This window comes from Talpa occidentalis, unplaced genomic scaffold (genome assembly GCF_014898055.3).
Source record: "Talpa occidentalis isolate TD23 unplaced genomic scaffold, MPIMG_talOcc4v2.1 talOcc4.12, whole genome shotgun sequence".
NCBI classification, from domain to species: domain Eukaryota; kingdom Metazoa; phylum Chordata; class Mammalia; order Eulipotyphla; family Talpidae; genus Talpa; species Talpa occidentalis.
The window spans coordinates 101645386-101658768 of NW_023601212.1; the positions used below are offsets into that span (position 1 = coordinate 101645386).

At 53.9% G+C, this 13383-nt stretch overlaps 1 protein-coding gene across 1 annotated transcript in view; it reads left to right on the forward strand.

The window, feature by feature from the left end:
- CREBBP (CREB binding protein) overlaps window positions 1–13383 on the forward strand; it is a 95527-nt gene that overhangs the window by 39426 nt on the left and 42718 nt on the right. The window contains 3 exon segments of the mRNA XM_037507701.1: window positions 2471–2647; window positions 10117–10357; window positions 11627–11740. Of these exon segments, the coding sequence (XP_037363598.1) occupies window positions 2471–2647; window positions 10117–10357; window positions 11627–11740 (532 nt within the window).

Here is a 13383-nt window from a genome sequence, read left to right on the forward strand (position 1 = left end):
GGGGCCCACGAGGTGCAGCTTGATCAAAGCATGATATGTATAGGACAGATGGCTAGAAGCAAATGGCTTTTACCCAAAATTGCCAGCTCTGGCTGGCAAGTAGACTTTTGGTTCTCGAAGGCTCTGCAGGGAGACAGTTGAGGACAGGAGTAGGCCCCCTCGTTGGGAGGCGCCACGCCGCCTGTTGGAGCTCCTGCATCTCCCCGTCAGTGCTGACTGGTTAGGAGAGGGTGGGGCTGCTCTGGGTTAGGGGCCTGAGCCCTGGCCTCGGAGCCTGATCTGGCGCCAAGGGGCCCAGGCCCGCCTTCTGCTCCTCTTGGGAGTTGTGCTCGGTGTCACAGGCTGAGGTAGAATTTTGTCCTATTTCTGAAATACACAGTCGCTTGTGAGGACGGGTGTTCTTTACCTGCCCCCTGTGACCTTTCGCTTGACTTGGTTCTTGCCCGGGAGGATCACAGCCACGTGCAGGTGGTTTCCTTCCTACTGAGGTGGGCCTGGACAGGGTGGAGCGACCCCTGGTGACATCTGGTCCAGTGCTCTCTCCACAGGCCCGGGCCCTTCCATCAGTTAAAAGGTCTGCGGCCCGAGAGACTGACCAGGCAAGTGGTGCCCAGCCGACGAGGCCAGCAAACTACAGCCTGGCAAGATGATCACATGAATATTATTGTCAGTTTTTGCAAAGTCTTAGAAATACTCTTCTCAACAAGGTGAGCTTGGAGTCCACAGGCACCTGTGTGTTCTCGCCTCTGTGCCTTGCTGTTACTGCCTTGGCGTTTGTGTGTGTGGAGGGACGGGGCCTCTCCGCTGCCACTAGCAGCGTCCGCCTGGAGCACATATTTGGCTCGTGATGGGTGACTGAAGGCGTGAGGGTGCGCGTGCGTGATGCGGGACGGCTGAGCTCCACGGCCGGCCGGCCAGGCCCTGGCGCCCCTTCCGAGTGGGCGGCGAGGATGGAGCTGTGAGCAAAGCACGTCTCCTGGTGCACCGGGCGCCGCTGGACCTAAGTAGAGAAAATTGAAATTGAAATTAGGAATTGGAAATCGTAACTGTGCTTTTCCACACGTTCTTAGGCCTCTAAGAACAGGGTTTGATCCTATGCTATAAAGCAAATTCTGAGAGACGTCTGTTAGATGGCGTTAATTTAATATACTTTCTGAAAATGCAAATTCTTCCTTCAGTTCGTCTGAGTTTCTAGTAACAACTGAAGAGCCTGGTCGAGGACCAGAAAGGCCCTTGTGTTCAAGTTACACAGAGCTGTTGCCTCCTGGTGATTGAGTAGTCTGAACTCGGAGTTGAGCCTAATTAGTGAAGAATTTGTTTTTGTTACAGCTCACTCAAGTTGAATTTGAATTTCAGTAGAATTTAAAGGTTTCCGTTTACTCCAGGGAAGCAAATAAGGGCAGAAGTGGCAGCACGAAGGTGCTTACTTGCCAAAGTGAGAAAGTCAGCCGAGGGGGTGGCAGCCCAGCCGGGTGGGGAGCTGCCACAGAGAGCCCTCTGGCTGTGCGGGGCAGTCCTGTCTGTGTGTTTATGGGGCATTTCAGCGGAACGGGTCAGTCGTGGTGCGCGTCGGTCCGCAGCCTGGGAGTTTGGAGCTGAAAGACAAGGTGCGACTCCTCGTGTGGGTGACGCTCACCTTACAGGCGAGAAAGGTGTCCTGGGAGGCACCTGGGTCCAAAGCTGTGGTTTTCAGGGAGGAAAGGAACAGTCCCCGCCACATGGCGATGGGCGGGAGTCACCAGCACCCACCAGGGCTGGCCCCAAGGGCCTCTCCCCCTCCGGGTGTGCTGAAGCAAGCCCCGCGCGTCATGTCACGGTCCGTGCGTCTGCTGTGCGTTCTGAACTAACAGGAACTTAGTTTGAATCGGAGGGTGGGACCCCCAAAGAAACTAACCAGTAGAGCATCATCAAGCTGGAGGGGCCCCCTTTGCGGTATCTTCTCAAGTGTTGCTGCGGCTGTCGGGGGGGGGGGGGGGGGGCGGGGCGGGGCTGTCCAGAGCAGCCTCTTCATTTTGAGCCTTGCCTGTTCACAGTTCTCACTCGGAACCCTGAGAATGAGCCTCGTTTAATCACTGAAATGGGGCCTCCCTGGTGGCGCAGCAGTTGAGCACTGGGCTGCGAAGCTGCCGGCAGACTCTGCAGGGCCGGTTCGATCCCCGGCCGCCGGCGAGGGTCCTTCATGGCGTGCAGACCTCTCCTGCCGCCCGCTGCCCCCCTTAGCAGTGTGCTTCGGTCCTTCTGCCTGTTCTGCTCCCTGCTCTGGCTCTGGTGAATTCTCTCACCTCCCGCGTTTCTGACTGTACCCAGTATTTGTATAAATAAATAAATCTTTTAAAAAAAATAATCATTGAAATGAGTTTTTCACAGGAAATAACAACTTCTCGTCACTGGGTCAAAGCGAGCCTTTCCGAGGCCCACCCTCTTCCACGTGATCACACCTGACAGCTGACGTCGCCTCTCTTTCTTTCAGATGGGAATGGCTGGCAACACCAGTCCATTTGGACAACCCTTTAGTCAAACTGGAGGGCAGCAAATGGGGGCCCCTGGTGTGAACACCCAGTTGTCCAGCAAACAGAACCTGGTCAACAGTTTGCCTCCCTTCCCTGCAGACATCAAGAATGCTTCAGTCACCAACGTGCCAAACATGGTGAGTCGCTCTGGCCTCAGGCCTGTGCTCCTCCAGGGGGTGCCCTGCTATATGGATTTGTGGGGCCCACAGTGAAGACCTGCCCCTTGCAGTATGCACGGGGGGTGAGGGAACAGCCTCTTCCTCCTGAGCCATGGTCTGGTGGAGCTGGCCTGGGGCAGAGGAGTCTGCCCACCTGCCCTCCCTGGGTGGGGCTCTGCGAATCACTTCCTGGGGGGGGGGGGAGGCGGAGCCAGGGAAGCAAATGAGGGCAAAAGTGGCAGCTCGAATGTGTTTACTTGCCAGAGTGAGAAAGTCAGCCTGTTCTCAAGTTAGTGTGGGTTTTGACCGCTCTGCTTGGGCTGAGGACCGGTGGGGAGGGAACGGCAGGGCCTGGTGCATCGCCACCCAGGTGGGGATGCTGAGCCACGAGCGACTGGGAGGGGGTGTCCCCGGGAGGGTGGGGACTGGCCTCGAGCAGTGAGGGGCGTCTCCAAGAGACCTTAGAGTCACCCTCTGCTGTTGTGGGCCGCAGGGCTCTCGCAGAGAGCGTTTGTGTTCTAAGAGCAAAACCAGGAGCAAACACCACACCGGCCTGCATCGGCAGACGTGTTACCTTTGTTTGTCACGTCCTGGCTTCATAAAACTTTTGAGTTTGAAAAATTCCTAAATTAACATTTTCACCATATTCTATGGGATGATTCTAAGACACTTTTCTCCCCACACCGTACCGTGCTGGAAGCAGGGTGTGTTTAGAAGCACCACGTGCTGTTTCACTTGTTCATAAATTGCATTAACACGCGCGCCAGCTTACAGGGTTGTCAGAATTTAAAGCTCATTCAGGTTTCTCTCCGGCTTGGAGGAGGGGCAGGAGCATCCGTGAGGAAGCGGGCGAGGAGGTTGCGGGCTCCTCCAGGAAGAGGCCACCTGACCGCTGGTGACACTGTCCTCGCTGACGCTTTGGAGAAGTCCCAGCGCGGAGGGAGGAGCATCTGCGGGAAAAGGGGGGCGCACGTCCGGCGCGGCTGGGCCGCCAGCTGGGTTGGGTGCTCTTTAAAGAGCGTCCTGTAGAAGCAGGACACGTGTGGGCTTACCTGACCCGAGAAACTTGGTGACCAAAGGGGGTGCCCCTCAGTCTCCGATGAGGCTCCCTGGGGCTCCTCTCCTGTAGGGGTCACTTCTGGGGTGACGATCCTTGGTGTGTTTTATATTTTGAGAAAAATCAAGAACTACATTAGGAGACTTGCCCGTTTCTGAGGTTGGGGTACAGACCTGTCCTCGGGGTGCTCCTTGTCAGCATTGCTCTTGAGCGGTGTTGGGGAGTTCTGAACAGCTCCCCCATTTTGAAGAGTGGGGGCTCTGGGGGGCTGCCAGGCGGCTGCTGGTGCAGGTTTCTGAAGGCAAGGAAGCCAGCGGAGGGACTGCGCACGCCGGGCTGCCCTCTTTTCTGTGTCCTCCACAGGCACAGCCGCGGAGCCCGACCTCCTACGGCAGCCATGGTGATGGCGCCCGTCCCGCCCGGAATCTGCCCGGGAGGAGGAATCTGTTTTGTGGCCACTGATATTCATGAAACTTCGTTGTATTTTCTGTCTCAGTTTTCCAGGATACACTGCTATCCCCCCTGAGGCAGAGCAGGCGTGGGTGGGCTCTGCGCCCTGATGCAGGCCTGGCGCATCAGCCGGTATCTGTGGCCGAAACACAAGGCGGGGCTAGAAAGGGCAGGTGGGACTTATATGGCCACAGACTTCGGGCCGAGAGTTATTCTCCAAAGGTCCCACAAACACACCTCAGAGAGTGAGGCACATCCTGGGGGCGTCCCCTCCTCCTGTTTGCCCTGACCGCAGGGTCTACTGTCCCAGGGTCCACTTTCTGACCATGTGGGACCAAGACGGGAGCCACGGGGTGGCCTGAGCGCAGTGTCTCTGTGTCTTCGTTGGCAGGCTCATCTCACGGGGTTCGGGGGTTCTCGTCCCCGTGCAGGCACAAAGGGTGCTGCCACACTTCCCGGGGCAGTGAGTAGGCGCCTCAGCTCTTAACCCAAGCCTGCTATCGTTGTGATGGAATCAGAAAGCCTGGGCGTTGGGGGCACTGGGGCTTAGCGGTGACGCGAGTGTGGGCTGCATCTCGCGCTCTGCCGCCAGCTGAGCTGCAATCTCTGAGGCGTGTTTGTGGGACCTTTGGAGAATAACTCCCGGTCCAAAGTCTGTGGCCCTATGACTCCCACCTGCCCTTTCTATCCCCGCCTTGTGTTTCGGCCATAGATACCGTCTAGGAGACGTCGACTACATTGCCAATACCAGGAAATGGTAAATTGAGAGAAATGAACCAGGTCCTTTGCTGTCAGGCTCAAGTGCTCAGTCAGCACCATTTCGCCTTCGTCCACGTGTGGGTCTCTGTCCACCACAATGTCTTTCCTAGAGCCTGGTCAGTATAGGTGGTTCTTCCGTGGAACCTTCCAGGTGGAAGCATAAACGTTCTGCGGAGCAGAGCAGAGACCAGAGGAAGGTTCTCTGGGCTCAGGCCCGCTGTGTCCCAGTGCGGGACGCCCGCGGCCCACCTCTTAGCAGCACACTGGGTAGTCCCAGGTGATTCTGAGAGACGCTGGGAAGGAATATCCCTTTAGATTGTCAGGTGATTTTTGTGAACTGGTCGTTGGGTGCGTAGGGCCTGTGACCTGTGAAGACCCTCACCCAGCAGAGGCCTGCGGTCCGGTCGGTCTGTCCCTTGATCTTCGCACAGGCCCAGCATCTGCCGCCTCTTTCGGCTGCTCTGTCCTGGAGGTCCGCACGCACTGCTCCCTGGCAGACTGGCCCCCCATTTCAGAGGAGACTCGGGGCAGGGGGTGGCGGCCCCGTCCCCTCGGCAGCCTGTGCCTTGGTCCTCTGGCTCTCCCGTCGCTCTGTCCTTCTTGCCTTAGTTCTCCACAGAAACCACATCCTCTGATCTGAAGGGCTACCCGGGGATCTTTCTGCTCCTGCTTGCTCACTTGCAGTTACTTTCGAATTGAATTTTAATCTTAAATTATAAGGTGATCTTTTCTTTAAAAATTGGTAAACAAAAAATGTGACTTCTTTTATCTGAATAGCTGTGTTCTCTTTCCTACTGTTGATCTTCATCCTCTCGAAGGCGATTGTCGCTTCTTTCCGGGTTGGCAGCCGTGTGCGCTTCAGGAGCGTTTTCTTTCTTTTATGACTCAGAGCTCTGCGTACCCCGCTGTTTAGGGTCCTTTTGGGGAAAGCAGAACCAGCAACTCCTGCAGAGCAGTCGCTTCTCCCGCCTGCCGTTGGCCTTGGTGTCGCCTCTGACTCTGAGCGGCGGCCGGGGAGGAGTCACGTTTCCAGGCCCTGGGAACAGGGCTGTCAGCGGAGCGTGGCTGGGCCAGCGGCCGGCTGCTCTCTGGGCGCGGGCCTGGTCCGTCTGAAGGGCGCCTCGGGAAGCCTGCTGGTGCGGACTCGGGGCAGAAGTCATGTGGCAGGGAGACGTTTTCATCCTTGTTCGTCTCAGTCTCTGCTGCTTACATCCGCAGGGGAGTCCTGTGCAGACCAGTCTTCTGCACTTCGGGGAAGGAGCTTACTACTCCAGGAAGAATGCCAGGGTGACCGTCACGGTGTGCACATATGCTCGTGTATCCGGTTCTGTCCTTAGGGCAGATTCAGGACATACAGAAAAATGGGGCGGGGACTGATTGCTCAAAACGTAGGTAGCAGTAGTAGTCATGATAAAAATACATGCTAGAGTCTTTGAAAAATGAAGGAATAGCAGAGCACATATAAAAGGTTTGCTTTTGAGGGACAGGATGGAGACGGCTGCTGTCAAGCAAATGGCGCGTGGTCAGACCCGGCGGGGACCAGAGTGGGCGGTGGGTCCCCCGAGCCCCTGAGCCCCGGTGCTTTGTGCTCACCTGCCATGCTGTGGCCCGAAGGCGACCGGCAGCTGGGAAGTCATGCGATGGCCGAGCTTCTGTGCGTGCCTGGCGGTGCGCGGGCACCGGTGGGAGGACCAGGCGTGCGCCACACCCCCAGGGCCAGGGTTACTGCCCTGTCTTTCTTGAATGTCTCATTTTGATTTTCATGTCCTTAATTATGGTAAAAATAAAACTATTTGTATATAGAGGCATACATTTCTCTGTGGAGTTGCTTAGTGCCTGTCCTCCGGCTTTGCCATCAGGTTCTCTTAGAACATTCTCTGTCCAGGGGCCTAGCCCCATGTGGAGGAGGAACTACAGGGGTCACCCCCTTCCAGGCTCTGAGTCACACCTTGGGCTCAGCTCCTCCCCCGGGTCCGGCGACCACCCCTGAACCTGAGGCGGCTCCTGCCCGGGCGCCAGTGCCCATTGGGCTGCTTCCGCGGGCCCTGGCTGCAGAGCTGGCGCGGGGCTCGTGCGCGGGGAGGCCTGGCTGCAGGCGCGTCTCCTTGCCCCGTGACCGTCTGGTGGCTCGGGGCGCGCGCCGGCCTGGTGTTTCTGGTTGTCTGGCCCGGCTGGCTGACGGGCACTGCCACCACTTTGAAGCAGATGTTTTATTTGTAAAAGCACATCTGTGTTCGTTGTGGGAAATCTGGGAAAAGTATAAAACTGAAAATAAAGACCATTTCCTATGGCAGTTTAGTGCCTCGGGTACCACCCAGGAGTTGTGAGTCAGTCTCTGGAGGAAGGAGCGCTGCGTCTGGAGGGTTAACGGGCTGTTGCGTGGGGCCGCCTCTCTGTGTTTCATTGCCAGGGCCTTCACCCTGTGTCACAGCAGACTCACCTTTTCTACTCTCTAGAACCCTCCGAATTTTAAAAATGTGTTTCATTCTTAGCCATTTTCTCCCCCTCCCCATGAAATGTCTTTTGATTTGTAGGCACTTATTTTAATACCTTCAAGTTATCAAAAGTAGAGTTTTAAAAAAAAATGGCATTTAACTCTTGACCAGAGGTGTCCGCCAGCCAAGTTTCACAAGGTCTATTTGCTGTTTGTTTTGATTCCCTAAACAAACGATGAACAGAAAGACACCACCATCCACGCGACCCCCGCCAGCCTCGCTCTCACCTTCCTCCTCCGCCTCTCTGGTGGCCTCTTCTGCGGCTGAAGTCCGCTGATCTCTCACTGTTCTGCTTTCCCAGCTCACTTACATCCCCCAGACAGGTGAGATCATCTGATGTTCCTCTTTCTCTCCTTGACTTCCTTCATTTAATGGGCTCCTCTTGAGATCCTTCCATTTTGCTACAAATGGGCAAAATCCCCCCTTTTTTATTGCTGACGATGGTTGCACTTACAGGTGCCTTATCCCTACCCCGTTGTCTGCCTAGGCACGCCAGGCGTGGTGTTGAGCACGGTCCCCGAGCCACTGAGGGCAGCCCAGGGACGTGTCAGATTTTGTAACTCACAACAGTCTGTTTATCATTTAATTGTAAGGTTAGGAGTTCACCTGACTTTTGTGATGGAGTTTTTGTATTTGAAGAACCAGCAGGAGGACAGCTGGCATGGTCTGCTCAAGGCAGCCTCCTGAGAAAATAGCATTGGGGGAGGAGGCTAGATGAAGAACCTTAAAAACAACCCCCAGAAGTGAGCCGTGGTGCTCAGCAGGCTCCGATCTGCGCAGACCAACTCTGAGAGACATTCACTCCATGAGAGAGATTTATATATGGGCTGGGCATTAGCTGATGTTAAAGGATAATTGGTCATCTTGTTAAGCATGATAATGGTATATCCCTCCCCACCCCCAATCAATGTTTGTTGGAAATGTTTGTAAATGCAGAAGGAAAGAGACCTGAAGAGGGAACCTTACCATTCTCCTGTTAATTTGGGAAGAACTTTCTAGTTCATAGGAATAAGCTAATCAAGGAGACTCCACATCGATACTGAATGCTGCCAGGGGCACAATCAAAGACTGTTTATTGAAGCTTTTTTTTTTCAATAGCAGTATAAAAAGAGGCGGTGGGGCACAATTGACGCCCAGCAATGGGAGATTGATTAAATGAATTAGAGCCATAGATTCGTTATAAATCATGTTGTCCTGCTGTGTGAGACAGCTTTACATTCAGAACAGACCTTGGAGCAAATTCAAAGCCAAATACATATGATAGAAGAGACACACACATGCTAGAGGAGACACTCCATGTGTGACAGGAGACTGGATTGATTATGGTCATACAAACATATGTACATAGGAAAAAGCTGGGAGATTAATCTGTCAGTACTCGAATAGCAAACTCCTGGATGCAGGGATTTCGGGTGTACATTATTTCCGTGGTAAGTGTGTTGCTCTCCAAATTTCCTAGCATGGACATGTTTCATTGTCAGAAAAAAGAGCTCTAAGCTGTTTCCTCGTAGAAGCTCCACTGCTTCTCTGACCCTGCTGCCCCGCCTCTCACCTGGACTTGGCTTTGGCCTGGACCATCTTCAGGTCTCCAGGAGTCAGCTCCTGAGCACGACCACATGGGTTTTCTACTTGTTGATTTGCTAAGTTCTGACAAAGATAGAAGCAAAACAGAGGCCCTGTGACTTTGTAAAAGCGAGCTTCGATTCCCTGGGAAATATTTTTATACCTTTTCCTCCTAGTCGAACTTTGCAATTTTGACTCTTAGTTGTAAGACCAGGGCCAGGCTGTGCCTGAGCGGCCGGGCGAGCGGTAGGCCTGAGCGCTGAGCAGGTGGGACATCCTGCACTGAGAGTCTTGGGGTGTAGACCAGCACCCGGCATTTCTCTCACTTGGACGCTTGTTTATCTGAAGAGTGTTATGGATTGTGAGGGATAAAAAGATTGTGTTACCTTTTCCATTTTCTCTGCCTTTAAAGGGATGGTCAGTCTGGACTGCTATTTTAAGAAGAGGAAAGCGACTGAATTCTGCTTCTATATCTTTAGCAGGTCATCAAATACTTCTTGGGAAAAAATATTGTCAGATGTCTGAGTGGAAGTTTTAATGGCGGGCAAAGCGTTTCATAAGCATGTTAACAATCACAGTAGGTGGTCGTGTAAGGGTAAGTGTCGCCTTCTTTCAGAAGAGGTGGTGAGCACCGTGACTGTCATCTCTGGATGACGAGGTCCAGAGGTCGCGCACTGTGTCGCGCTGGGTCTTCACAGCGGCTACAGTTCATCGGGCCTTGGCGGTCTTAGTAATTACATTGAACCACACGAAATTGCCAATTTGGGGTCTACGAAAACAATTTTGTGTGGCTCAACACCTTTTGTGTGTTCACACCTCTTATTACAGTTGGATATTTTGTTGAATTAGTTGGATTTTGGTTACCTCATTTAAGAGCAGTGTTGTTTTCTTCCTCTGAGATAATCATTTACAAGCGAACTTTGCTCATCCTGACTTCTGTGTTGGCTGATTTCTGTGCTTTTGGATCTTCTTGGAAGTTGTTCATGAATAAAGAGAACCACACCCGCCCTCTTTCTTTGGCCAGTGTTAGCCGTCAGCTTTAGCAGTATTTCAAAAAACTAATGAACGAACATGAATTGCAACTCTGAAAGCTTAGTAAAATATTTTTCTTAATTTGTTTTTAGTCTCAGATGCAAACACCGGTGGGAATTGTACCCACACAAGCAATTGCAACGGGCCCCACTGCAGATCCTGAGAAACGCAAACTGATACAGCAGCAGCTGGTCCTACTGCTTCACGCCCATAAGTGTCAGCGCCGAGAGCAAGCCAATGGAGAGGTCCGGGCCTGCTCGCTCCCGCACTGTCGAACCATGAAGAATGTTTTGAATCACATGACACACTGTCAGGCGGGGAAAGCCTGTCAAGGTAAGTGCCGTTTTCTGAAGTAGTAGTGGTACGAGCTTAGGGAGAAGTTTGTCCTCCCTATTCTTGGGCAGTTTTCTTGCCAACAAGTTCCTTATAACCTCTGTCCCGTGCCGGCCAGGCCGATGCCTCTGGAACGCTTCCCTGGAGGAGCAAGGCAGCATATCTGAGCATGCTCTGGGAGCTCCTGCGGGTGCGGCTGTGCCTGCCTCTCTTCTCCCCGCCTCCTCCTCTGGGCACAGAGGATGCTTGTCGCCTCTTGAAGACTCTTCGTCATCTGTGTCTGGGTCGCAGTTTCTTTGGGGCAGGGTCGCACATGCTCGCCCGCCCCCCCCCACCCCCCTCACCCCCCGCCCAATCAGCCTCGGGTGTCTGTCTTGTGGGGCTTCCCTGTGCTCGCCCCGGCGCACGGCCGGCTCCTCCAACCTCTCGTCTTGACGCAGAGCACGATGCCGGGAAAGTATCCCGGGGATGGTCAGGGACGGGGGTCGTGCGCACCGTGTCATCCCTGCCCCTCGAGGAGGTGGCACATCAGGCACGTCACGTGCCCCCTTCCCTCTTGGATGGCGGGAACCTGCGTGCCGCTGAAGCAAGTGCCTCCTGTAACAGCTTCACTTCCCTGTCATCTTTATCCTCTTTTCTTCTCCTCTTTCTTGCGCTCCTGGAACTTGGGGAGACTCTCTCCCTCTCGGCCCTTGCTCATGGCTCGTGAGCCCCCACAGCAACCCTGCTCCTGATAGAGAAGCAGAGGACACTCAGCCAGAGCTTTAGAAAGAACTGGAAGGCTCGCTGTGGCGTGGAGAGGGGCCGGCCGTGCCCAGGCACACTCTTGAGTGCAGGGAGGTCCCCTCCTGTCAGCGTGCCGGGCTTCTCGCTTGTCTCCACGCGTCTTCGCCTGTAGGACCGATGGTCTCGTCCTTCCACATGACGTAAAATCTCATTTCAAATAGTGACATTGTAGAATTATTATTTGTTCTACATTTTATCCAGTTATTCAGCTTTTCAGGTGGAATAGCTTTTGTTTTGTGGGCTGAACCTTAGTCACCATCATTCATAACATTGCTTCCACGGGAAGTTGTGTTTGGAATTCTCAATAGTCCACTTACAAACTTTTTGGAAAACAGCCTGTTTGTAAGTTGAGGACCACCTGCACTGTGTTATGGTTACACTTGTTACCATTTTCTTATGGAACCTGGCATTATAATTTAGGTATAATTGAAAGTGTGACGATTTGGATAGAAAAATAACATCTCGTTGTTTTTCTGGTCATAGTTGCCCATTGTGCATCTTCACGACAAATCATCTCTCATTGGAAGAACTGCACACGACATGACTGTCCTGTTTGCCTCCCTTTGAAAAATGCCAGTGACAAGCGAAACCAACAAAGTAAGTGAGCCTTGGGGGCAGAGAAGCCTGGAGGAGAACATAAGCCGTGTCTAAGAGTCTGCCGAGGAGTAGGCAGGGAGCAGGGCAGCGTGTCTCCCGCTGTCCAGTGGCAGAGACTCAGGCGAGGGACGTGGCCAAGGACAGGGACAGTTTCGCGAGCGGAGGGCATCTCTGTGTGAAGGCAGACACCGTCGCAGGGGCGCCCCCCACCCCTATACGCACTCGGGTCACACAGCGGCATGAACCAGACACGGGGTACTGGGAGCAGGAGCCCGCCAGGCAGGTCTTCGTTGTTCTTGGCAGATACACAGTATCTGAGGATTTGAGTGTCACCTCGCTGCACTGTGGCAACTCGAAGGGGCGGGGGGCAGTGGGGACACTTCTTTTGGAGCTGGCACCCCTTGCCCGACAGTAAGTTTTGAGGACTCTGTTCTAGAAGAGTGGATCGGCTCAGTGGCAGGTCGAGTCCGTATGAATCCCATGTGCAGACATCTGGGAGGTTCTCATCCTCCTCGGAGACTCAGCTCCCGGCTGCTTGTGTGACTGGCAGTCGGGACGATGCAGTTGGAGAGTCTGCCTGGGCCGGGCCGCACCATCATCCCCTCCGTGGGGCGTCTTGCGTGTCATCAGGTAGCCCCGGGCGCACAGCCGGGGCCTGCGGGGCTCCTGCCGTCGGTAGGCATCAGAGCAGCAGAGGACTGAACGTCTCTTCCCAATTTAAGCCCTTTCCTATAGTTTCAGGGGTGAGACTGTAGTCTTTGGCTGCTCCCCTCGGTCGGACAGATAGGAGGTGCCCTCCAGCCTCGTGTCGCTATCTGGCAGGAGCTGCTCCCTGTGGCCTCCGGCACCCCTCCGTCTTGCTCGTCTTCATCTTGTCTGTGCCATCTTGCTGCCCCCACCCCCAACCCATTTGTGGCTCCCTGGTCATTACTCTCCTTCTTGGTCCTCTTCCGCAAGACCCCACAGCCGCCTGGAGTGCTGCCGCTCCTCTGGGTGGCTCCAGGCGGTACACAGGGGAGGGTGGGAAGCAGGTTGTTCCTAAGAGCGCCCTGGGGCCGTGCTCACCTCTTCCTCTGCTGCTCCCCGCCCCAGAGCCTGGTCGTGTATCGGAGCCCACGACCCGAAGGGTGGAGCTGAGGACCCTGGCCTGCTGTCCCCCGCCATGCCGGGGTCACGCTCTGGTTCCGCTAAAGGCAGTTCCCTAAATCAGTTAAATTATTCTTTGATTAACCAAAACAAATAGAGTCTCCCAGGACGTGTCTTGTGTAAAGTGAAGTTCTCTGAATCTGGGCCTTCTAGAACCTGATATTTGGGACACCATTCTGGCTGAATAGTCTGGTTTTCGTCCAGGTTTGTGTAAACTTTTAAAATTTAGTGTTTTGTGGCTGCTATAATTTCTTGACTTTTAGGACACGCTTTAGTAATAGATTAAGTGCCAACTAATTCACTGTCAAGCTCATAGACGTACATGCGTTCTTTGCATGAATAATGCACTAGGCCTTTGCCTGAACTTTCAGTCGGGGGTGTAACTTTTCTGGGGTAGCTCGATTTTGTAGGTCTAGCCATGACAATTGTGAGCTTTGGTGATTTCTCTTTTTAAGAAACACTTAAGTGGCTTTTTTTTTTTTTTTTTTTTAAAGAAA